At 51.6% G+C, this 23516-nt stretch overlaps 1 protein-coding gene across 1 annotated transcript in view; it reads right to left on the reverse strand.

The window, feature by feature from the left end:
* Window positions 1-1571: 1571 nt before the first annotated feature.
* The window catches only part of Gsg1l (GSG1 like), a 193994-nt gene continuing 172049 nt past the window's right edge, over window positions 1572-23516 (reverse strand). Inside the window, exons 6-7 of the mRNA XM_051145202.1 lie at window positions 13181-13251; window positions 1572-2346 (exon numbers count right to left, since the gene is read on the reverse strand). Of these exons, the coding sequence (XP_051001159.1) occupies window positions 2249-2346; window positions 13181-13251 (169 nt within the window). The 3' untranslated portion in view covers window positions 1572-2248. The remainder of the gene's footprint in view (window positions 2347-13180; window positions 13252-23516) is intronic.

Consider the following 23516-nt stretch of genomic DNA (forward strand, 5'->3'; position numbering starts at 1 on the left):
GTCCTGCCTTAGACATCTGCTCTAGCCTGGAGCTGCAGTGACTTTCTAGGTTACACACCTCATGTTTGCCTGTCCCACCCTGCCCAGAGCACCCAGATGTCCCCAGGATAAGCTATGGGTCCCTAATGAAGCTTTGAGTCCTCCCTCCATTCGGGTTTCACCCTCATAGACCTTCTTTTCTTCCACATTTATCATTTGGACCATTTGAAAGCCCTCTCAAGTCCTGTCCTTAACTTCCACAACCTGACATCAGCAAGATGTCTTGGATGTCACTTCCTCAGTCACCAATCCTTCAGGTGGTCTCCAACAGGTACTGCCTTAGCCCCATGATCCCGACTCCCCTCATTGACATGATGGCAGGGTGCTTTCCATGGTCCAGACTCTGCTCCGTATGCTCACAGGCACCAGTATGTAAGAGGTAGGTACAATGAAGACTCCCAACTACATGATAAGGCCACCAGGGCTGAGGAGACAGGACCTGATGCCGGGCACTCTTACTCCAGATCAGGTACCACACCCAGCACTCGTACACTGAACTGTCATCTCCCTTTTCATCCCTGTCTGCTTCTCCAGAAGCTTCAGTGTCCCATCTCAAAGGGCTACCAGTGTGTGGCACACAGTAGGGGCACAATAGATGACAGCTGTATGCAGACAGATGGACAGCTGAGTGAGGGAGATGGCTGGTGCATGGATAGATGATTGAAAATAGAAATGACAGTGACAAATGGATAATGAATAGGTGAGTGGATATTGGGGGTGGGTAGATGGATGATGTATTCAAAGTGGATGGATGGATGGACGGATGGATGGATGGATGGATGGATGGGTGGGTGGATGGATGGATGGATGGGTGGGTGGATGGATGGATGGATGGATGGATGGATGGGTGGGTGGATGGATGGATGGATGGGTGGGTGGGTGGATGGATGGATGGATGGATGGATGGATGGGTGGATGGGTGGATGGATGGATGGATGGGTGGATGGATGGATGGATGGATGGATGGATGGATGGATGGGTGGATGGATGGATGGATGGATGGATGGATGGATGGATGGATGGATGGGTAGGTGAGTGGATGCTGGATGGGTTGGTAGGGTGGATGGTTGGATAAGTGATGAGTGGATGCATGCTGCTGAATGGATGAGTGAGTAAATGGATAAATCATGTACAGAGGATGTTGGTCAAGTGGGTTATGATCCATGGATAGATGGGTGGGTAAATGATAGGTGGGTGATGGGTGAGTGGATAATTTATTGATGAATGGGTAGATGGATAGATGGGTAGGTGATGCTGGGTGAATGTTGGCTAAATGGATGGGGTGGATGAATGAAGGAGAAGACCACATTCTGCCTCGGTCTGTCAATCTCCAGAAATCCTTCAGGGCAGGATGCGGCCTCTTGGGAGACTAAACTAGAAATGAGTCTTGTTTAATGACATCTGTCCCACATGTCACCACTAATCTCAAGCAAGAAACTTTCCTCTCTGGACCCCAAGTTCTCATGGTCAAGACAGGATTTCCCCACCAGGCAGCTAAGTCAGAGGTTTTATGTAAAGGATCCCCAGGGTCAGGGTGGTGTCTCATTGCTGAAGTTCCTGGACACACATGCTTCTCCTAGTTCCTGACCTGCCCCTGATGCTATGCTCAGGACCCAGGCTGCTCTGCCCACCTATCTCCATCTTGACCTTCCCCAGGCTGGGCTGGACTCTAGCTCATCCAAAACGTTTGGCCCTGACCTCAGTGCCTAGGCTCACACCTCCAGGGCAGGGTGATGATGGGGAAGGCAGCCCATACATAGCAAGAGAACAGATTCAAGAAGCATTTATTGAGCCCCTGCTGTGTGCCTGCTGTGTAGCCTCTGTAAAGGCAGCTACTGCCTCTCCTTCAATAAGCCCCCATTCCATGTCCCCACAGGACCCTGCCCCTCTGGGCATCTGCTTGGTTTTGTGGCTGGCTGTGGGTGTCCAGCATTCAGTGGTCGATGCCCACGTTCTTCCTGGCTTCTCAGCTGGGCGTGGCTCTAAGTGTGGTGATGACTGCTGTCTCCAAGTCTCTGTGATGCCTGGATAGTCCCTCAGGCCCTTCTGACCCACCTCTGGGGCCTCAAGACCCAGGCAGCAGTGGCAGTCTAGGCCTGATGTCTCCTTGACAGGAGAGCTGAGTCCACAGCACAGAGACCAGGCTTCCATGTCCTGTGGGAGGGGCGTGCCAGTGATGGCAGGAAGACAGGGGCTGGCTTGGGTCACATCACACCCAGTGCCCCAAGACCCAACACTGACGGTTTAGCTCTGCTGCCTCATGAGCTGAGCTCCTTGGCCAGGAGTCTCCCATGTGTGGCTGGTGCCCTGAAAGAGACAAAGCAGATGCTGATGACAGAGGCCTTCCATCCATACCACCTTGGCCTCTGGCCCAGCCCTGGCATGCTTCCTTCTGCTCCTGTCAACCCACCACACTGCACTGCCCACCACCATCCACTGTCTTACCGCACATGGGGCCCCAGCCAGTGCTCGCTGCCAGCCACCAATCAACCCAGCCCTGTCCCACCAGCCTGCTCATCCACAACTCACGCGCACACATGCCCCTCCCACCTACCAGCCTCCTGACGATCATTATCCCCTTCCACTCCACTGCAGACCCATCAGCCCTCTTTGCACACCTAGACACTGGGACTCCAGCCTTTGCATTCGACAGCACACTCATCAACAGTCTGCCCGCCCACCCATGTGTATGTCCGCCCATAGGCTCAACAGCACATATCAGATTGACCACTCATCCATAGTCACCCACCCTAGTCACATCTAGTCACTTTGCTCAACCTTCCTTCAACCGTCCTCCCAGCAGATTAACTAAATCTCCCTCCCACCCCCCACAGCCCCATTTACCATCTAAGCCCCTTGCTATACCATCTCTAAACCTTTCTATCAGACTTCATAACCAGGCTCCTCATGGTCCTGGTGGCACCTCAGAAGGAACATGGGTCAGAAGGCATTAGAAGTGGGTGACCCAAATAGTTGTGTTGATGTGTTGATGAGCCCAAGTTGGCCTTCTCAGAAGGCACTGTCTCCACCCAACACTGGCCACTGCCCTGCTCTTTGAGACCAGGCAAGCAAGAACACAAAGCCCACGCTCTCCCTCCTGTACCCTCTTAACTATCAGATCAACCTTAACTTCCCTCGCGTGTCTCTTCAAAGTCTCTCTGATATCCCCAAGCCATCCCTGTCACTTGTTAGGGACCACCTTTGACTGTCCCAGCATCTGCTGTCCAGTGGATCCCTCTAGGCTAAGGTTAAACTGCCCCCCAGGGGATACCTGCCCTGACATTCCAACGTGGCACCCATATGGAGCTAGACAGGTCAACACTTCATGATTGCAATCTTCTCCATCAGAAATTGTACTTTCTACTCGAAGCTCCAGTGCATGCAGAAATCCTTCAGGTCAGATAGATGGCTCCCAGAGAGAACCCATCAAGATGTGATTCTGAGCAGCACCACTGATGCTTGCATACCTCTCAGGACAGAGAGCTCACTACCCCTCCGTGCCCACGGCTCACTGGCTGTAGAAGTTAGCAGGAGCATAAGATGTCGGTCATTTTGTTCTTTTGGCTTTTCTCCCCTTCTGTTTTTAATATTCTTTAATGTTAGTGCTTTGTACATTTTGGTATATTTTTAAAGGAGTGAAAAGCATTTTTGCAAACATTCTGGAATCATTTGGCCTTGGGGGAGGAACATTTGTTTGGGCCCCAGCTACCAAAACAGTTGTAGTCTTTGGATGAGCTTGTTGCTGAAATAAAGGTGTTTGGGTCCCCCGCCCCTGCCCCTTTTTAATGAGAAGCGAATATTTGGTGCATAGAAAGGTTTGACTGTTTTTCTAAATGAGCATTTTTAAATGGCTGTTGCTGCTCTCACAAGAGTGAGCAGACAGAACTGCAAAGGGGAATGAAGAGAGTGGTTATGTGGATTTTAAAAAGATCTGGCAGAGTCTACCTCACTCCTAGAGATAAAATGAGGCTTTACGACCCCAGGCTCTGTGCGGCCACCCCACCATGGACTGGGGCTCCCCTCATTCTCTCACCTCCCAGAAGGCGCTCAGGGCCCAGAGCCATTGGCATTATGCCCAGTCAGCCCCGCCAGGCCCTCCACCCACCTCCCTTCTCTCCTCTTCCCTCTCCCTTCACTTTGAAGCCGTCATCAGCCAGAGAGGCCTTGTGCTGGGACTTAGGAATCCCCAGCTCAGCACCACTTCTAGACCAAAGAACATGTCACAAGTGGGTAATGGGGACATAACTAGCCTGTTCCACTCCAGCCAACATTTACCACAGGGGATCTCGGTTCAGACCTTCCAGAAGGTTCAGAGACACGGAGATTTTGGATTTCAAAACAAAACTGTCCAGCTTGAAATGATGACAATTAAAGTGATTAAAACATTTTCAGCCACAAAGCCTGACTTGACCCACCAGAGGCCACCTGTGCTGCCTGGCTGTTTTCCAGCCTGTCTTTGTAGACTCTGTCCTGTGGCTTCCTGCACCCTGTCCTCCAGCTGGAAATGCCCTCTGGTGTATCACTGGACACACTACCCTACCCCTACTTCCCACTCCCATCTTTCCTGTACTCTCTCTCTCCTGGGAACCACTGAAGGGCCCTGGGTGAAGGCCTCTCCATGGTCCTCCTCCCACCCCCACCCCTGCCCTCCAGGGCAACTTACCTGGGGTGGGGCCATCTACACACCCAGACGGGAACCCATAGCCCACTGGCCATTGCCTGGTTCAAGCAAGTCCTAAGCTGATATTTTCTTAAGAAATGAATCTGAGAAGAAGGGGTGAGGGCTGCTGAGTTTGGGGTGCTCTCCTCCCACCACTCTATCCAATCTGTATATGGTACAGCAGCCCTCTGTCCAGCTCCTCCTCCTCTGATGCAGGCTAAGGGGGCAGAACTACTTAGATCTGATAATCAGAGGTTCAAATCCATGTTCTGCCAGATGCAAGGAATAGAATGTGAGTATGCGCATATGCATGTGTGTGGGTGTATAGTGTGTGTGTGTTTTGTGTGGGTGCACTGCATGTGTGAGTGCATGTGTGTGCATGAGTGTGTATGTGTGTGTCTGTATGTGTGTATGTGTTCGTGTTCGTGTGTGTATGTTCATGTGTGGATACACATGCGTCCACGTTCAGGTGTATGGATGCCAGAGTTTGGTGTCAAGTATCTTTTCTCACTTGCTCTCTGTATTACTTTTTGGAATTGCCTCTCATGGAGCTTAGGGCTCGCCCCTTCTAGTCTGGCAGCCAGTGAGTCCAGAGCTTCTCCTCTAGGCCCTTGCCCAGTACTGAGCTCACAAGCACACCCCATACCTGGCTTATTTTTAAAAACCAGGTTGCTGGGTATCGATCTTAGGTCTTATGTTCATGTGGCAAGTGCTCTGCCAGCTGAGCCACCCTCTCAGCCCTATGCATGCTTAGAAGCTGGGTGGCTTTTGACAGGCAGCTTTACCTCTTTGAGCCAGAGCAGAGAGAAGTAAGACACAGGGGAGTCAGAAGGCCTAGCTGCCCCCCCTCCACCCCCCGCACTGACGTCCTTCAGCACCTGCTCTCTGACGGTGTAGAAATGACAAAGTACACGTATTCAGTAGGACTGGGCTTGACGCCTCTCTTCACAGATGGGTAAACATACGTTCAGAGTTGGAAAGAAATTGGCTCAAGCCCCACTGGGAGGGTTGGTAGCATGGAGTTTTAATTTCCCCTTAGACACTACCCCCCCCCACACACACACACACATACACCTTAAGTTTAGCAGAATCTTTGAAGTGTACAAGGCTCTAGAAAGATGACTTTTTTTTTTTTTTTATTAATTTGTTTTCTTTGTTATTGTTAATCTGTTTTTTAGACAGGGTCTCACTGTGTTGAGAGGCTAGCTTCAACCCTATGATCCTCCTGCCTCAGCCTCCTGAGTGTTGAGTTACAGGCCTGCTTTATCACACCCAGACCCTTTCTTTTAAATTGATATCAAATAGGAGCTTCTCCAGCCTAAGGGCCCAGTCCCTCTGTGTCTCACTCTCTTTTGATCTTTCCCAGGGGCACAAAGGTTCAGTGGCCTGCCCAAAGCCCTGCTCAAGGGATTAGCCTACATCTGCTACGACAGAATGGGTTCACCAGGGTGAGAGGCCATTCACGATCAAGAATGTCGATGCTGCCATGACATGGGGAAACTGAAGCACTCAGAAGGGAACTGACCCAAAATCACTTTGTAACTGGTAGAATGAGGGTCAGAGGCCCCAGAAGTGAGCAGGTGGTCAGTTAGTGGACCTCATAGTTGCCTAAATTAATAGAGGACCTGGGGCCTTTGGAGGCAGCCTCCCCCCCCCCCTCTGTGTGTGTGTGTGTGTGTGTGTGTGTGTGTGTGTCAGCAGGCAGGCAGGGTAGGAGGCGTTGGCTAGATTAGGCACCACCCACACTGTTCATGGTTCTAAAACCCACCCTCTCGGACTCAAGGTCCCGCTTTAGTCCCTGGTATCTCAAAGCAACCTCAGCCCCCAGCAGGGATGAGGACATAACTCAGCTTGCTGAGTTCAAACTGCAAAACCTTGTCAACTGGATATGGCCACACACATCTGTAATTCCATCTCTCTGGGGGTAAGAAACAGGAGAATCAAAAGTCCAACGTCATCCTTGGCTGCTCAGAGAGTTTGAGGCCATCCCGGGCTACATCCCGGGCTACATCCCGGGCTAAAGGAAAGACAAAGAAGGGAAAATAGAGAGAAAGACAGACAGACACAGATAGAATATGCAGGGGGTGATGGAGAAAGGAATTGAGATTAGTGTTGAGGCACCTGGCTTTGGGGACCCAACAGCTAGAGACACTGTCGTGCTCCAAGTGACCCGACATCAGTGTGGCCCCTAACTCTCCACATACCATGATGGGGAGTCAGATGCACTATGGCACTGGCAATATCAGTCTCCATTTCCCCCTTGACTCTGCTTTTAGGCTGCATGCCATAGGAGGAAAAAGGCCGCCTCTGCTGGTACCACAGCGGCCTCCCAGCCACTGGCCCATGCAGGTGGTACCTGTTTGTGGAGTGAATGAGTGATGTGAGCCAGGACAAAGAACAGGCTTAATTGGACCCATGTGCAAGGGAGAGCATGCAGTCTGTGGAAGGTGTGTTTGTCCTGCTCTGCCTGGGACCCTGTGCCTCTGAACCATCACTGACCCTGGTCTCCTCCTCATACCTGAGATCAGGCTGAGTCTACATGGGTGTCTTCCCCAGAACCACCAATCCCTCAGATTTTTTTTTTATTAAGAATGTACCCAACCATAATGACTGCTAAGTTACACATGTGGGGACCACTGCCTGCCTTCTATATGCTCACAGGGAGGGGACAGAGATAGGCACAGCTGTGAGAGATGACAGCAGCCCTACCACAGCTGTCCCTGTCACCTGGAACCAGCTCTTGTGCTATGAACTCCATAAGGTATATGATGGCTGCTGCTGTACCCATCCAATAGCTGAGGGACCAAGGCTTCCTGGGAGAAGTAATTTGCCCAAGATGTCAGCACTGGGATTTGAACCTGAGTGCTCTCACCCTAAACCCTGGACTCACAAGCACCATGACTTTTTGATTGCCAATGCACTAGACTGAGAGATACCTAGGAGATCAGGGTGTCTGTGAGGGTGTTTCCAGGACCATTAGATCATCAGGTATCTGAACTAGTGGATCTAGTTAGTTCACAGATGAATTGAAAATCGGCATAGACTATTGGGAGGGGTAAACCTGGGTAAGTAGAGCCTGCTTGAAAGAAATGAGTCACTGGAGCGAGCCAGCCAAGGGTACGTTGGCCTAGCCCCATACTATTTGTGCTTTCTGGCCACCAAAAGGAAGAATGCTGCCCCACCATGCCAGTCCACCACTCCAGTCTGTCTCACCCAGACTCCCAGTAATGGGGACAAGAAAAAAAAAAAAAAAAAAAAGGTTGGCTCCTCTAAAACTGCAAGCTCAAAGCAACCTTCCTTCCTCCTTTAGGCTGTTTCTGTAAGGTGTTTTGTCACAGAAGTGGATACCTGACACACCCTCACAGCACTGGATGGTCACATATGGAGGCATGCACAGCTCTTAGTGCAGGGACACCAGGTGGCAGTGGCCATCCCCAGACACTGCAGCCAGCCATCGCAATAGCTCCAGATTCTACTGCAATCTGCTTGCTGCCCTGTTAGAGGGCAGGGATAGGTCATTTCAGGCGGAAGGAACAGGTGTAAAATAGATTCCTGGCAGCCCTGGGAAGCTTTTAGGAGGTGTGAATGCCCAGCAATCTTGTCACTGGAGGAAGGCAAGCAACACACAGCTGCAGAGGGAATGCATGGCTGCACAGGTACCGAGGGCCTCTCCTCCTGTCCTGAAGGCCTTAGGAGTCTGTCATAAGGCACATCATCATACTTTACAAGTGTGGATCCCACACATTTCAAGCCAAGGAACTGGATTCTCTGTGAAACCAAAGCTTCTTCTGTTTGCTTGAGTTTTGAGACAGGGTCTCATTATGCCACCCAGGCTGGCCTCAAACTTACAATCCTGCCTCAGCTGTGCTTGGTTTACAGACCTGGCCTACCTTGCTCTGTAATAACCTGTATTTTAATGAGCATCCCAAAGTGTTTCTTAGCAACAGGCATGACCAGAATACTACTGCCTTGGACCAAAAAATCAGACAAACAGAAAAGCATTTGCATGGATAGAGTTTAGAGTTGGGCCAAGGGACAGTCCCAGAGCCAAGTTCCTTTACTGAAAGACAGAATGCCACTGACCTCATAGGGCCCAAATAGGCTAAGACACTATCAGAATCACAGTGGGACTTAGTCTGTGGATATGCTGTACTACCACTGTGGGTACGGCAGCAGGTTCCTGTACCGGTGATAGCAACACTCTGGTAGGAAGAAAGTAGAAATGAGCAAGTTAGCAAGGGAGTTGGCAAGAGGGAGTGAGCAGCAGGCAGGAGCTGTGAGAAGAGGCTGCTGGGAAATCCTGTGCCAGCAGAACCCCAGGCAGGGAGGGGCCTGGCTCCAGAGTTGAGAGGTCAGGCTTATGTCTCAAAAAGATGGGTGAAATAGATGGGCCCTAGAAGCAGCAATGTGCACCTTCAAGTTGCTGAGTAGCCCAGCCTGTCACCAGAGCAGACTGCTGTAGGCAGGAACTGCTCTGAACTGGGTCTGTGGCCAGTGGGCCCCAGGGTAACCTGTTTGAAACACAGAAGCCCCCTGGGAGCAGAGCCACACATCTGTCACCCAAGCCCAGGTTGTAGAGGCAGGGAGATTACAAGTCTGAGGCTAGCTTGGGCTAGATAGTGAAATTCTGCCTCAAACTAAATGCAGGGTCCCATCCTGAGGCCAGTGTGTTCACCATCCAGCTCTCCACCCCAGCATGACAGCAGCGCTAACTCCAGCTGGGACCCCCGACCTCCAGATGGCAGGGTCTCAGATGTCCTCAAGCTGCACGCCTATCTGGGCCCAGCAAATTGGCCTTGATATTTATTTTGAAAATATGGTCTGGTCTGCTTCCATTTTAATAACAGAAGCAGCTCTCGCAGTGCTCTATTGAATTTGATCTTGATCTAATCAAAATGCCAACTTGCTCTGGACCCACAGAAAGTCTTCCTTAAAGTTCACTGTGCTGTTTGAGGGGCAGCTGTGGACAAAGCCTATCTAGACAGAACCCCTACAAGCAGCCTCTGTGCCCTGAGATGTCCAGACTCTTGTAGAGCCCTGCCTTACAGACACACCTGGCAAGTCAAAAGCTTGTCTCAGGTATCAGACTTGACAGGAGCCATGAGCTGCAAACCCCAGTCACCCCAGAAGACGACACAGATACCGAGATCGGATGGCAGCATCGCTTCCATCAAATGTCACAGCCAATGTGCTCCTGAGCTAGCTGGTGGCACTGCAAAGCCCCAAAGGCAGATTTCAAAGGCAACCTCTCCTCCAAGCAAAAAACTGTGGCAGAATCAAATCACAGAAGGACCAAGGGAGAAATAGCAACTTTGGCAGTAGTAAGAAGTGAAAGAAAGTTTATATAACTCTTCGTGTCAGAGTGGCTGCTCTGTGAGGCAGGGGTGGGAGATGCTCGGAAGTGCAGAGGCAACAACTGAGCATCAGCTTGGGCTAGAGACATGGACAAGATGAGCAAGGTGTATATCAGAGAAATGGAAATCAAGTCAGGGAGGGACAAATGCTGGAAAGAAAGGAATGTGGTATGGGAGAGCATGTGGGAAACTCGTCTGCAGATCAGGAGACAAAGTGAGCCACACAAAGCATCCAGCAAGTGCAAAGGTCCCAGGAAGTGAAGGAGCTTAACCGTAGTGTAGTTGCTGCCTGAAGGGGCAAGAGGGAATGGAGAGAGGAAAATGGTGAGGCTGGGGACCCTGGGGCACCAGCTGGAATCCACAGTGGGTAGGGATGTCTATGTGCCAGGCTGGCTTTCACTGCAGACTGGATAAAGTGAGGTCGCTGCTCAGCAAAGTTGCCTGGTAATTCTTCCTTCTTGCATCTGGATCAGCAATCAGAGAGCTAGCAGGCAGGAGCTTTGCAGAGCGCACACAGCAAGTGTTTAATAATGTGGCTCTCTGACACCCTCCTCCCCCATGCCTCCTGCCTGCAAGCTGTCCCTGGCAGGATCTGAGCAGCTGCTTCATGAGGAAATATTGCAAAACTCGCCCAGGCGGTTCCAAAATATTTTCTGGGCAGCAACCCCACAGCTGCTAAGAGGCCGGGTTCTGGGGACCGGCTGCCTCCTTAGGCTGTGAGTGTTTTACTCTTGCTGGGTCCCCATCCTCAGGACCCAGCCTGGAGAGATGGGTCTACACAGTTCCTCCCTACTACTGAACTGCATTCCCCCACTACTGCTTGACTATATGATATGGGATAAGCCCAGTCTTTTGATTTGCTCAGACAAGGTCTCACCATGGAGTCCAGGCTAGCCTTGAACTTATGATCTTCCTGCCTTGGCCCGTGAATACTGGGATGACATGAATGTGCCACCATGCCTGGCCAGAGTTGGTCTTGGCCTCCCAGGATTCTTTGTCTTGTCTGCCACGGGGCTTGAGTTGACTCAGTGAGGGAGTGAGCTCATTCTTTCTAGCCCCTGTGCTGTGCCCTAGATAAAGTACCACACCCTAGTATCACTAACAGGGACTCCACTTGCTGTCCTGTCCCATGTCCCAAGGCATGAACACTTGCCAAGGTCCCACAGTTGGCTTTGCTTGTCTCCCTGTTTCTGGGGCCAAGAGAAGCCTATGAGTGGGGGATGAGTGGGAGAGTGAGTAAATAAGACAGTAAACTAATGACTGGGTAAACGCCTTTCATGCACCATAGAAACAGCTTCTTTAGAGAAACTTCTTCCTTCCTTTGACATGGGTATCCATCCTCGGTACTTCTAGGGGTCCCTAGAAACCCCAGCAGTGCAGCCATCTCTACTACTGACTGCCCTGATGGAGGACGCTGGACAGAGCTTCTTGGGGACTGAGACTCATTTCCCCTATAAAGCCAGGATGGAGGAAGCCTTCTCCACTCACTCCTTGGAGCCCTTGGGTATAGCTCCCTGCACCCGCCCTTCTCCACACCAGCCGTCCCGTTCAGATCCCTCCTATCAGCCTGTGATCTCTTTCCACCTGCCTTCTACCTCAGAGATGCCCTCACAGTCCCCACACTCAACACCTGCAAAGCCACAGTTGCCAAACTCTTCCATGCCTTTGAAGGCTCCTCCGGAAGTTCTGTGCAGCCTCAAGGCTCCTCCCTCCTGCTCTTGCTCTAGCAAGTGTGATCATGGGGCACACCTGCTGAAAGCCAACTAGCTACTTCATGGCTCCACACTCTGGCAGCCCCCTATAGTGACCTGGAGAGCTCCTGTCACAGCTGGGGCAAGTACCAGGCCTGTGTCAGTGGCCTGATGTTCCCTGCTGGAACTGATCACTCAGCTCTTGAGTCCCATCCCCATTCTAACTTGTCATGTCTGGATCCCCTAGGCAAAACAGAGTTCTGTGGATGCAGCCTGTTACTGTCATTGTGCGTGTGGATGTGTGTATATGAGAGAGTGTATGTGTGTACATGTGAGAGTGGGTGTGTATGTGTGAGAATGTGAGAAAGTGCATGTGTGTGTATGTGTGTGTGTGTGTGTGTGAGAGAGAGAGAGAGAGGCAGACAGACAGACAGACAGGTGGGGGGAGGAGGGAGGGAGGGAGGGAAGTGTCAGGGTCTAATCCCAGAGGAGCCCAGTCTGAACCACTCTGACAATGCCATCAAAAAAGGCTGTCAAATCTATGCTTCCATGGGCCACACTCAGGCTACCACCACATTCTCTAGGAATAAGCGGCTTTTCCAAGCTGGCCCACCTGCAGCCAGCACAGTTCTCTACCTCTGACCATGACCTCATTGCAGAGGCATGTACATGGAGAGAGAGGCCAGGGACAAAGATAGAAAGGTCGACAGAGACCCACAACAGATGAGGCAGACAGTGGCTCCACGAGAAGACAGATAGATGACAGTTACTAGGTGGAGAGACAGATATCAAGATGGATGGCTATCCAGACAGACAGACAAGCAGGCACATAGATGCACAGAGACAGATGATCTGAAGGAGAGCACTGGGGACAAGGGACTCCACACTCAGCACTCCTGGCCTCCAAGCATAGCGACTCAGGTACAGATGGGAGCCTCCAGAGCGGCTCAAGGGTCTAAGGGGTATGTGCCGACCAGCAAGGCTGTGCGACCTTGGGCAAGTTACTCTACTTCATCTGATGAACTTCCAGCCTGTGGGAGCTGGGGCTCAGCAGGGTCGCAAGACCTGAAAAGCACCCATGTGGGGAATGGAGCAGGCAGGACAAAGAAGCTCACTGAGACCTAACTGCCTCACCTGACCTCTTCGGCAGCTCCTTCTTTTCCCTGTGATGGCTGGGGCTGACAATTGTTCTCCCCAGCGGCCTGGCATCCTTCCTAGTATGTCTATAAGACTGAGGCAGATGCAGGGAATGCAGAGGCCCCAAGCTAATCACTCTGTCCTGTGTTCCTGTCCCTGCCTCGCAGATCCCACCCAGGCCTAATCTCAAAGGCGATTGGCTAAATCGGGCCAATCCCGGAGCTGCTAGACTCAGCTTCTTGTCTGTGGTGTGCCCCGTGGTGTGTGCTTGGGGGAGAATGCTGGGCAGGTGCACTTACGGGTGGGGTATCTCTCGTGGCGGCAGGCGAGGCGGAAGTCTTCCTCTTCACTCACATCCCCCTTCTCAATCCTGGAAAGAAACAAAAGAAACCCCCAAGGCTGGAACGAGAGGGCAGAGGCCCAACTTCAACACAGTTTTCTACCTTTACCCAGGCCTGAGAGATGGGTACCAATCCCCCCACCCCTCCCCACCCCGCTTACAGCTAAGAAACTGAGGCATTCAGTCCCAAAGCAATCAGTGAGCATCTTCATGGCCAGGGCTTACACACAGACACACACACACACACACACACACACACACACACACACACACACCACATGGAGGGGAGAAGTGGAAGGGGATAAGGGATCAAAGGAGGCAGGGAGACGGGGATAAAGGGGACCATGCGATACACATACATAAATCAAATAAACCTCTGTCGGTAGGTTAGTTATATCCCCCTCTACCTGAGCCCAATGAGTCTCAACTTAGCTATTGCTAGAAGTCACCCATTAGGAGTTTAAAACCCTGTGTGGGCCTTCCTTCCCATATTGTGTCAGGTCCTAGGTTTTAATTCTTGAAACAGCTGTAGAGGCTCATTGGTGGTTGTCATTACTGGCACGGCAGAAACCACAGTGTGGCAGCTGCTATTACTAAGACAGCAATGACTACCAAACTGTATCCACCAAACACCTAGGAAAATGAGGCGAAGGGGAGCTGGGAGCTACAGAGTCACACTGCCTGGTCACTGCTGAACTGAACTCCACAGTACACCCCATCCCCAGTGTCCCAGGACTCCAGATGTCCAAGGCCTCGCTTGGACCCTGTGTTTTCCTGCTAGAAGCAGACAGTTGGGCCCAGAAGGCTGCAGAAGGGCAGTCAGCCCTCACCCAGACCCACCTTAAGCTCAACGCTTCCCTTTAAGGGCAAGCTCCGCCACAGTCCCTGCGGAGCCCGTAGATACGGGGCCTCACTGGAGACTCCTCCAGAACTGACTCTGCACAGAAGCCAGCTCTTTTTAGAATGGCAGCACAGGAGGCTGAGACAAGGGCATGATGAGTTTGAAAGCAAGACCCTGTCTCAACAAAGGTTAAGAGAAGGAAAAAGAAAAGCAAAGTAGAAAAGAGTGGTGCTGAGACCCCGCAAGCTAGGCTTTGGCTCAAGTGTCCTCTTATCCTCCAAGCCTCCACCGGTCCCCACACAGTAGCTTCCAACCCTGGTGGCTCCTGGACACAACATCCCCCCAGGGACATCAAGCTCTTATTTGTTTTTTTGGTTTTTTGTTTTTTTTTTTTCCAAGCTCTTATTTGAAAACAGCTGCAAATGTCACGAAGTGACCCATCTCTGGTTTGAGCAGAAATTTCCTGGGAAACGCATTGTTTTTACGTTGTCCTTTTGAAGGATGACACGAGCCATAACAAAAGACCCAGGAAGTGCCCGCAAGGGCCGTCAGGGGCTTGGTGGAACCTGCACTCTGGTGGGTGGCAGGTAGGACCAGGCACGTGGGATGTGACAAGTGCCCCCTCCTGGGCCTCAGGTTCTCCGGAGTTGTGGCTCTGCCTTGTACTGGCTGCTTAGGTCTGTACGTGCCCCTTGTCCTCAGTTTCTTTATCCGGTGAGCGAGCATGTACTACCTGTTGCTTAAGGCTGTGGCCAGCACTGTGGACCGATGTGAACAAAACTTCCATCATCGCTGGCTGCCATTATTAGTCACTCTTCTCACCATTGGCAACACACACAGTGTCACCATGAAGCTCCAGTTACAGAGAGGCGCGTCTTTGCCACATCACCCTGCGTGCACTTCTTTTGTCCCAGATACTGCTCTTGCTGACATTTGCCTCAAGATTTTTTTTTCCAAACAAGGTTTCATTATATAACCTGGCACTGAACTTGAGGTCCTCCTGCCTCGGGCCTCCTAAGTGCTGGGATGACAGGTCTGCTCTGCCCTGCCTGACCCAACAGCTATGTTTTGAAGGAAGCAGGGGAAAGGCTTTGAATTGTCAGTGCTCTGGTCCAGCCAGGGTCAGTGGACCCACAGGCGGCTGCAGGACAGCCTCCTGCCCCAGAAGCCACTGAATTGTTCTACCTGGGCCCAAGGGCAGCCATGGCCAAAGCTGGGAGCAGAGTGCAGAAAGCAGAAGAGCCACAGGGGAGGGTGGGAGTACAGAGGTGTCCCGAACACCCACACCTGGCTCTCTGGGAGGAAGAAGGGCCTGGATGTACAGTGGAACTCTGTGGGCCAAGTCTCCTCATGTGGCTAGAGGGGCTACAGCAAGGTGCAGGGACCCATCCTCAGCTTTGCCTCACTCCTTACATGTCCTCTATTGTACAATGTCCCATTAGAGCCATTCCCAAAGCCAGCCTCCCTCCCCTGACCCCAGGCCGGCTGTTTCCAGCCACCACCATGCGACTCTGTGCTTCCTAGCCCATCTGTGAGAAAAGCTTTCTTCTTTTCCGTTTTCAGTATGCCACAAGCTAACTTTTACAGACTCACCCAGCCCTGCACATGCACACCAGGTGGGCTTGAATTTCCCAGCAAAGTCAACTGGAACGGCCCACAGGGGCCACCATTTCTGTTCTGAAGATGCTTGCAAACAGCACTGGCTAACACTTTGAGTAGCTCCTGCTCATGGGCTGACCCTTGCTGGCCACATTGCCTCTTGGAACCCTGAGGGTAACTACCTGCTGTTTCACAGTTCAGTGTCTCCCAAACTTAACAGGCACAGATGTCTCCCAAAGGTGCTGCTATGCACATTCTGCGAGGTTGGTCTTGGGTGTAGGGTTAGGTTATGCTTTTACCAGAGGCTCCCCAGAGGCTCATACTGTGGGTTGCAGATCCCAGTTGAGTCTCCGAACATCTGATAAGCCTGGATCTCCCATAGCGTAGGACCTGCAGGGGGGATGTCATGGCACAGAACCCTCCCTCCAACTCTTTCTCCCCAGCTACTTGGTCCAAGGAGCTCAGGAAGTAGCTTCTAGGTGTTGCTTCCAGGTATCCCTCCCCGTCTTCCTCCAGTTGCCCCTCCCCCTCCCCCCTAAAGCCTGCTCTCTGCTGTCTTCCCTTACAGTGCTGGTATGGGTCAGCCGTGTCAATGACGTCATCCTTGGTGCACTGCGAGGGGGTTGCAGTCTTCTGGGTACTGTCTATAAAAGCGCCATGCTCCTTCCAGGAATAACAATTTCAAAAGAGCCCAGCCCAGAGCAGGGCCCTGCAAGGAGCTACTGAGAAGTCCCATCCAAGCCTCCTCAGAGACAGATGGGAAGTTAGAGCCAACACTCCCGACATGCCGATGTTACAGACCCGAGAGATGGCCTCAGAGGACGAAAAACGCATTGATTTTAAATGACCAATTTAGAAAGGAATGGGGGATAGAATTAAAAAAAATAAAAGAAATAAATGGCCTGTAGATAGTAAGTGAAAATTCCATAACATCGCACTGAAAGGGCAGTTCCAAGAGAGGGGGAAATAGATGGATTTTTAAAGATTTTATTTTCTACTCTCCTCCCTTTCTTTTGCATGATAGAATTACTTGTAGTACAATGGGGAAAAGCCACTCCCCACAGAGTTCACACAGTGTTCACACAGTGTTCACACAGTGTTCACATAGTGTTCACGCAGGGTTCACACAATATTTACACAGGGTTCACACAGTGCTCACACAGTACTCACACAATGCTCACACAGTGCTCACGCAGTGCTCACACAGTGCTCACAGTACTCACGCAGTGTTCCCGCAGGGTTCATACACTATTCACGCAGGGTTCACACAGTGCTCACATAATGCTCACACACTGTTCACACAGTGCTCACATAGGTCACACAGTGGTCACATAGTGTTCACGCAGCACTCACACAGTGTTCAGGCAGTGTTCACACAGTGTTCACACAGTGCTCATATAGCTCACACAGTGTTCACACAGCGCTCACAAAGTGTTTACACAGTATTCATGCAGTGTTCAAGAAGTGTTCACATAGTGTTCAAGAAGTGTTTACACAGTGTTCACATAGTACTCACACAGTGTTCATGCAGTACTCACACAGTGCTCACACAGTATTCACACAGTGCTCATGCAGTGTTCACACAGTGCTCACACAGTGCTTACTGGGCAGGACACACTGGGAGGCTGGGATGTTCCCACGATGTCCCGGGGACCATGGACTAGTGGGGCACTAGTGCTCTGGGTAGAAAGGTGGGTCCATTACTGTCATCATGTCAGAGTGTTGCAGAGCAGTGGCTACTGCGAGCATGGATTCTGGAGTCGATAATGGCTACAAACAGGTGGGATGTTGCTGGATTCACCCAGGTGAGTGTGAGGTGACTCAACCTTGTCTGAGTGGCCAAGGGTGAAGGTGAGAGGAGTGAACTACAGCTGTTCCCACCTGTCTACGACAGGTGCCCTGAGACCCCAGTGGGCCCTAAAGCTCAGGGCTGTGCCAAATCCTATACAATACACTGTTTTCCCTTGATCTATGAAAAAGTTAATTCATAAATCAGGCACACAGAGAGATTACCAATAAGATCTGGTAATAAAACATTAAAAAATGTTTATTAAAAATGTTTATTTTGAGACACAGTCTCACTAGGTAGCCCAGACTAATGTTGAACTTACAATCCTCCTGCCTCCACCTGCAAAGTGCTGGGATTATAGTTTTGTGCCTAGCTAAAATAAAAACATGTAGAACAACAAGAAACAAGAAATAAAGAAAAGCTATTTAAAATTTGCTCCAGATCTTTAATACCAACACTCATGAGGTAGAGGCAGGTGGATCTCGGTGTGTCCAGGCTAGCCTGGTCTATATAGAGAGATCCAGGCTAGCCAAGGCTGCGTAGTGAAATGCTGTTGCCTGTGGAGTGGGAGAGTATTTAAAACTTATGATTTGCTGGCGTCTGTGGGTCCCTGAATGTGCAGAAGTGACACATAGGTAAGGGATGCGGTGGCACTTTAGCCACCGGGAAATGGAACTGTTTGAGAAGGATCGAAAAGATTAGGAGGTGTGGCCTTGTTGGAGGGAGTGTGTCACTGGGGGGGGGGGGTGAGATTGGAGGTTTCAAAAGGCTGACACTAGGCCCAGTGCTTCTGTCTGCTGCCTATGGATCAGGATGTGGTCCTCAGCTCCTACCCTAGCACTATGTGTGCCCCGCGCTCCTGCCATGCTCCCAGCCTTGATGAGATGGCCGGGTTTGAAGGGCGAGCATGGTGAGTGAGTTTGGCCAAGTTGATGGGCGGTAACTTCTAGAAGCTGAAGGAGTGAGTACAGTGGCAGCAAGGAGTGGGCTCCTAAGATGTCGGTGTCCTCAGCCATGAGGTCACTGAGCAAAGAAGAGGAGGGCTCACTGGCCCAAAGGAGGGGAAGGGCAGTTGAAAACAAGAAAGAAGGCAGTTCCCACAGTGCTCTGATCTGATTTTTGTGGATGGTCAGTTTTGTGTCAGTTCTCGCACTGCTGTGTTTCAAAAAAAGAAAAAAGACCTACGAACACCTTGCAAATGGAAAGTGTAGGAATAACTCCTTAGAAAAAATTAGGAAGAGTAACAGGGGACTGTTGAGTGGGGTTGACTGAAGTAGGGGGCCACAGAACCAGGGTAGCAGATCTCGGATGCCAGGGCTGGGCGGTCACGCTGGAGAATGCTGCCCTGGCTGCTGAGCATGCCCTAGTGGATCTAAGAGGGCCTGGGAGACAGATTGCTGTGGGTAGTGTCATGAGTGGGAAGTGGGGATGGGAGAGAAGCCGTCCATGCATCCCTGTAGCAGGCAGAAGAGCGGCTTGTAGCACTGGGGGCGGGCTCAGCTCACCGTCTGCGACTGCTGGCATGCTTGGTCACAGGGCAGGCAGAGGTACCCTTCCCCACACAGGGATGACAATGTCCATGCAGGTCCCTGCTACGCAGGGCAGCTTGCTTTGTGACCATCTGGGAAAACTCAGTGAGAGCTGGCTTCCAGGGAGGGGCTTTTGCAAAGGTTTCTACTCCGTGTGACACAAAGAGAAAGAAGCCATATTCGGTGTGGCCACATTGAGAAGAGGAACTAACAGGGGGGAAAAAAGCCTGACTTTGGTTTGAGGTTTGGTTTAAATAGGGGATGAAACATAAGCATGGCTTACGGTCAAGGTGTGGTCTGTCTGTCCATCACTGACCCGCTATCATCCGGACTCTGGTCTGTTCTACAAGCTTGACACATGCTTGATAAGCCTTCGGTGCCCTGTGAAATCTCTCCCTAGGCGACAAGCTGCTCCCTGGCTACAACAGACTCCAGCATGAGAGTCCCAGGAAACCTGGGTCCTGGGGGCCACTATCTTAGTGAGAGTCTGAGGGAGACAGACTGTCTCTCTCTTCAGAGTCTCTGCTCGTCTGCTAGGATGGCTGCATGGATAGGAAGCACCAGCCTCTTCCTCATGCCACATGCCTCTTCCTCAGGAGGGAGTACCAGTCCTGTTGCACAGAGGGAGGTCTCCAGAGGCTAACAGGGAGCAAGAGAGGCGGCTAAACGTGCAGTTTCTGCCACTTAGTGACCAAGCTGGCAGGTAGGACACACTTTCCAGCCAGGCAGCAGAACTCACCAGAGGTGAAGCAACTTGGGGGTACTCAAGGCCCCCAGGCTCATTCTACTTATTTTAATATGAGTGTGTGTGTTTACATGTGTGTATCAGTACTAATGATTAAACTTAGGTCATTCGTTCATTCATTTATTCATTTTTGAGACAGGGTCTCACTATGTAGACCAGGCTGGCCTCAAACTCACAGATATCCGCCTGTTTCTGTCTCTCAAGTGCTGGGACTAAGGTATCTGCCATCACACCCAGCTCACTCTTTTAAAAATGTATTTATTCTTTTTAAAAGACAGAGAGTCTCACTAAGTTGCCCTTGAATTTCCTCTGTAGCCCAGAGAATGGCTTTGAACTTGCCATTCTCACCCTCAGGAGTACCTGAGCTTTCAATCTGTGCCACTGGGCCCAGCTTGCAGACTCAATTCAAAGTCTGATTCCACAAGGGACTCGGCTCAGTGCAGGCACAGAGCTAGAAGAGTGTCGGCTGTGGGAGAGCCCAGCTGACCTGCTTCTAATTAACAATACTTGCATGGCAGAGAGAGCCCTGCGGCTCCAGGGCCTGGGACAGGCTCCCTTCAGAGGGAAAGGCTGACGCTCACACCTACCGTGGGCAGAGCAATCAGCTGCACACAGTGAGCAAATGAAGAAGAGACGTGTGCCGTGGCGGTGAGTCATCGGGACCGCTTAGTCGGGTGGGGAGCAGGTGGCAGGACACTACCTCGAGTGGCAGGGAGGCCCAGTGCTTTCAACAAGGCTGAGTTCTCTCCAGGGTCCCACCCAACAGGTCTTATTTTCTCCCGCTTGCTGTTAAACTGATCTGGGCATTTAAGCATTCAAGAGAACCTCCCGATCTGTAAATATTTGCCTACCTCCAGCAGCTCCCACCCGATCCCCAGGAGGCCAGTTAAGACTCCCTCCCTGGGGACAGCTGGCAGCATGACAGTGAGGCCGGTGAATTGCAGAGGCTACACAAACTTGGGACACATCACTCCCAGCTGCCAGTGACCAGGTCAGGTGTCACCTGCTCCTTCCCATGAGAATGATATGTGAAAACACATGTGCGCACACACCAGTATATATTGCATGTGCCACCGTGTTTTAAATATCCCCCGACCCACCACCATTCAATCTGCCTTCCAGCCCCTCATACCTTTGAAGGACTCTTGCAGAGAAAATTCAAAAAGGACTTGGGTGGCAGTGGGGACAAGCTAGGAAAGGGACACCTTCCCAACAGATCCTCAGGGCAGCAGCTTATCCCAGACCTCAGGAGGATAGATAGTGACAGGGACTCCTCTCCTAATGTTGGCCATGGAGGCAGCAGGAGGCAGCACCCTGATGTGACTGTCATTCCAGATGTTCCCACTTCCCACCCTGCCTCTCACACAGTGGTTCCCCCACCTGGAGACACCACCACTACCCTTCTGTGCCCAGGCTACTCTGTACCTGCCACACATTAATCATTGGGCCCAAGAAAAAAATGCCATGGTAACCATGTGGCCTGGGATAGCACTCGCCAGCTGTGTGGCCTTGGAAACATCACTGCGCTTCTCCGTGCCTGGACTTGGCAAGTGTAGAATAGGAGCAACACGGTTACCCACATCTCCTAGAGATACCATAGCAATCAATGGAGTCACATTCCGGATGATTAGGGGGTAAGGGTCAGGCTGGGCTGTGACAAGAGTATTAGCAATCTGTCTGAAGCGCTGTCCTGCCTCCATCCTAAGCAGGTCGTTTCCAAGCTTGTGCTGCACTGAGAGGCCCAACAGGGACACCACACACACACACACACACACACACACACACACACACACACACACACACACACACACATGACCTTCGCATGCCAGGCCCTGAGCCCAGTATAGCACAGGGAAACAAAACATTAACATTTACAGGTGCCAAGGGCTCTGGACTCTCTTCGCGTGCAGAAGACACAAGCCCAGAGTTGTTTGGTGCCTACAGCCAAGTCACACAGCAGCAAAGGGACAGATCAGACCGTAATACCCTCTGCTTCCCTCCTGTGTGTCTCAGCTGCCTTGCAAAAGTCATGCAACAAAGCCATGTGCTCTGAGCTGCTTGTAGGCAAAGAGAGGGGTGGGGGCGGGGGGGGAGTGTAGGGAGGGAGAAAATAGAACAGAGCAGCAGAGCTGAAACATTCTCCTTGGAGGGAAGGGAAATCAAATTTGATGAACCTCTGCATAATGTTAAGTTATGAATGTGCGAAGTGATATTCCGCACATATGCTGGGAAGCTCTCATTGCCGGCCTGAGCAGTCTGGAGCTGCAGGAGCTGGGCTTCGGTGAGAAGTTGCTGCCTGGGTGGCGTGTGTGCCTGGTCTGAGCTGCTCCCTTGGCAGCACAGGGTGCGATTCTTCCCCCCCCCCCCCCCGTGGATCATATCAAAGAGTGACAAGCAGTTGCAGTGTTGATGGGGCCCCGGGGGCCTCAGGCTGTTCACCACAGCTCTAAGCACTGAGTGTAGCCCTCCTCAGCTCCTGGCTGCTGATGCCTGGGCTGGGACAAGCTCACGGGCCATGCTGGGAACGAATGGCCTCCTCCTCCCTGCCAGGACAGAGTGTGTCTTCAGTTAAGAAACTAAATGCCAAGCAAGAGGGAGGCAGCATCCAGGCCACTCGAGGATCACCAGGTCAACAGGAAAGCACCTCACGAGTTCCAACTGGGTTTCTGGCACAACCCTGGAGCCTTGAGATGCCATAAGTGACACCAGGTAATACTAGCCTTAGCATAGGCGTGTGGTTCACACATGCAGAAAAGTGACCAGGAAGAGAGGTGAGCTGGTGTGCACCCCAGAGGGAGCACTACAAGTGCAAAGCCCTGGGGTAGGGAAGTCTCAGAGTGCCCATGGGAGGAGGAAGGAAGCAGAGAAAAGACCAAGTCAGAGAAAGATCTGAAATAATCAGAGATGGCCCATCCTCTCCACTCGATGTGGTAGACATGTTTTGCCTCTGCCCGCAAGGGCCTCACTGCCCAGTCTTCTTCCCTTTGGTCCTCCACATACCCCAAGGGTGTGCTCCTGGGAGCACTCAGCTTTTGCCTCATTCTCTGCCCCAACCCTGCACTCAAGGATGGGGTACAGGGCTCATCTGGAAGGTGGTTCCAAGAATCACAGCAGAGGACAAAGGGGACAAGGAAGGAGGTTTGGATCAGGAAAGGTGTGCTTATGGGCAGGCTCCCACTCAGGGCTTGGGTTCCACAGAGAGCAAGCTCGGTGTCTGCTATGGTTGGAGGCCCAGGCCTTTATCTGCCATTGCTGTCAGCTTCCTCACTTGAGAAGGCTGACTCTTGAGTGAGATAGAGCCTTTACCCTGAAACACATTCCCGCACACCTATGGTAAGGACCGCCCCCAACACACACTGTCCGTAGCACTGGGAAGATAGGCATATTGTTTCAGAAAGCTGTGCAGACACAAGCAGATGCTTGGGTTTGGGGCAGAGGCTACTTCTTCCCACTGAGTGGCCTGATCCTCAGGGACATGGCCAGATCTGAAAAGGCCCAGACCAGGGCCCATTTCCTACTTACTGTGAAGGTTTAAATAACTGCCTTCACATCTCTGGGGCTCATTTTCCCCATCTATCAAAAGAAGGCAATGGTGCTCACTGGGAGATCACAAGCATCCTGTCAGATACCTAGACACAGAACTTGGCACTGCTATGTGAGACAGCCATAGCTAGCTGGCCCTGTCTAGGATTCCACTTAGGGGAAGGTGGCCTGGGCTGTGGCAAAGCTCAGTGGGAGGGCAGTAGTAGCATAAATGAGACCTTGGGTTCCATCCCCGGCGCAAGGGGTGGG

Source organism: Acomys russatus, chromosome 5, assembly GCF_903995435.1.
Source record: "Acomys russatus chromosome 5, mAcoRus1.1, whole genome shotgun sequence".
Lineage (NCBI taxonomy): Eukaryota > Metazoa > Chordata > Mammalia > Rodentia > Muridae > Acomys > Acomys russatus.